The 2332-nt window shown below is 48.3% G+C and overlaps 1 protein-coding gene across 1 annotated transcript; it reads left to right on the forward strand.

The window, feature by feature from the left end:
• Positions 1-737: 737 nt before the first annotated feature.
• OR2B11 (olfactory receptor family 2 subfamily B member 11) lies at positions 738-1692 on the forward strand. Its single transcript, XM_059062383.1, is given in 4 exon segments — positions 738-1081; positions 1083-1314; positions 1316-1589; positions 1592-1692. Coding segments are annotated over 4 exon segments (951 nt in total).
• The last annotated feature ends 640 nt before the right edge of the window (positions 1693-2332 follow it).

Consider the following 2332-nt stretch of genomic DNA (forward strand, 5'->3'; position numbering starts at 1 on the left):
CATCTGTCGATGGACATTTAGGTTTCTTCCATGTTCTGGCTATTGTAAATAGTGCTGCAATGAACATTGAGGTGCATGTATCTTTTCAAATTGTAGTTTTCTCTGGATATATGCCCAGGAGTGTGATTGCAGGATCATATGGTAGCTCTATTTTTAGTTTTTTAAGGAACCTCTATACTGTTCTCTACAATGGTTGTACCAATTTACCTTCCCACCAACGCAAAACCCTTACTCTTACTTTATGCCACCTTTCACATCCCTCCCACCACCACTTCAAAAAGGCCAAACAAGAAAGCCTAAGAAAGTGATTAATGCCTGGTTAATGAATTTTGTAGACAGAATTCAAATCTTCTAATAGTGATGGGAGCTATGGCAGATTTTGACAAAATAGGAAGAAAATTGTGCTTACGATATGCTTTCACAAACCTAATGGCCCTTTATCATCCCCAAGAATGTAGTTGAAGCAGGTATTTTTTCCCCATGTTACAGATGCAGAAATTGAAGTTCAGACAGGGTCACAGAGTAGGAAGGAGAGCAAGACATACATGCAACTGTCTGACTCTTGGTTCTGATTTCCTCCATATTTCAGTGTCTCTACAGAGGTAAGGAAGATCAGACACAGTGGAACCTGTATAAGAAAGCACAGGCACTGGCATGAGAAAGAGTTAATTTTGCTTCTTAGATTTTATTCATCCCAACTTTCTCAATTCATTACAGGTGCCAGAAAATGCCTCAGCATGAGAAGTGACAACCAAAGCTTTCTCTGCCCCCCCCCCCCCAAGGATTTCCTCCTTCTGGGTGTTTCTGATAGGCCATGTCTGGAACTTCCTCTCTTTGTGTTCCTCCTGGTGTTCTATGTTCTTTCCATGTTGGGGAACATTTCCATCATCCTGGTGTGCCGGCTGGATCCCCAGCTCCACAGTCCCATGTAAATCTTCCTCAGCCACCTCTCCTTCCTGGACCTCTGTTATACCACCACCAAGGTCCCTCAGATGCTGGTCAACATGGGCAGCTCCAGCAAGACCATCAGCTACAGTGGCTTCACTGTACAGTATGCAATTTTCCACTAGTTGGGATGCACCAGCAGCCATGGCCCTGGACCATTACATGGCCATCTGTGAGCCCCTCTGATACACCATTATCATGCACTGCCCTCTCTGCCAGCAGCTTGTGGTTGTGGCCTAGTTCAGTGGCTTTGGCAACTCCCTCGTTTAGGTAGTCCTGAGAGCACAGTTGCCTTTCTGTGGGCAAAAGGTGCTAAACAACTCCTGCTGTGAGGTGCCAGCCATGATCAAGCTAGCGTGTGCTGACACAGTGTGTCATTCACAGTGTGGTGAATGACATCACACTGGCTGTGCTGGTGGCCTTCTTTGTGCTGGTCCCTCTAGCTCTCATCCTTCTCTCCTACAGCTTCATTGCTCGTGCAGTTCTCAGGATCCAGTCCTCCAAGGGATGTCACAAGGCAGTTGGGACCTGTTCTTCCCACCTGGTCGTAGTCTCCCTCATCTACCTACCTGCCATCTACTTGTACCTGCAGCCTCCTTCCAGCTACTCCCAAGAGCAGGGCAAATTTATCTCCCTCTTCTATTCCAAATCACACCCACCCTCAATCCCTTCATCTATACCCTGAGGAACAAGGATGTGGAGGGTGCTCTTAGAAGACTTCTGGCAAAGGGGATACCTTCAACATGATGGAGGACTAAGACATGGATATCACCTTCCTCCCCACAAACACATCAAAAATATATCTACATGTGGAACAACTCCTGCAGAGCACCTACTGAATGCTGGCAGAAGACCTCAGGCCTCCCAAAGGCAAGAAAATCTCCACATACCTGGGTAGGACAAAAGAAAAAACAGAGACAAAAGAATAGGGATGGGACCTGCACCTCTGAGAGGGAACTGTTAAGAAGGAAAAGTTTCCACACACTAGGAAGCCCCTTCACTGGTGGACACAGGGAATGGGTAGGGGGGAATCTTCAGAGCCATGGAGGAGAGCACAGCAACAGCAGTGCAGAGGGCAAAGCAGAGAGATTCCCACACAGAGGATCGGTGCCAGCCAGCACTCAACAGCCTGAGAGGCTTGTCTGCTCACCTGCCAGGGAAGGTCAGAGCTGGGAGCTGAGGCTCAGGCTTTGGACGTCATATCCCACGGGTAAGACCAGGGTTGGCTGCGTGAAGACAGGCTGAGGGAGCTACTGCACCACAGCTAGCCAGGAGGGTGTCCGGGAAAAAGTCTGGAACTACCTATGAGGCAAGAGACCATTGTTGCAGGGTGTGTGAGGAGAGGGGATTCAGAGCACTGCCTAAACGAGCTCCAGAGATGGGTGCG

This window comes from Kogia breviceps, chromosome 4 (assembly GCF_026419965.1).
Source record: "Kogia breviceps isolate mKogBre1 chromosome 4, mKogBre1 haplotype 1, whole genome shotgun sequence".
Lineage (NCBI taxonomy): Eukaryota > Metazoa > Chordata > Mammalia > Artiodactyla > Physeteridae > Kogia > Kogia breviceps.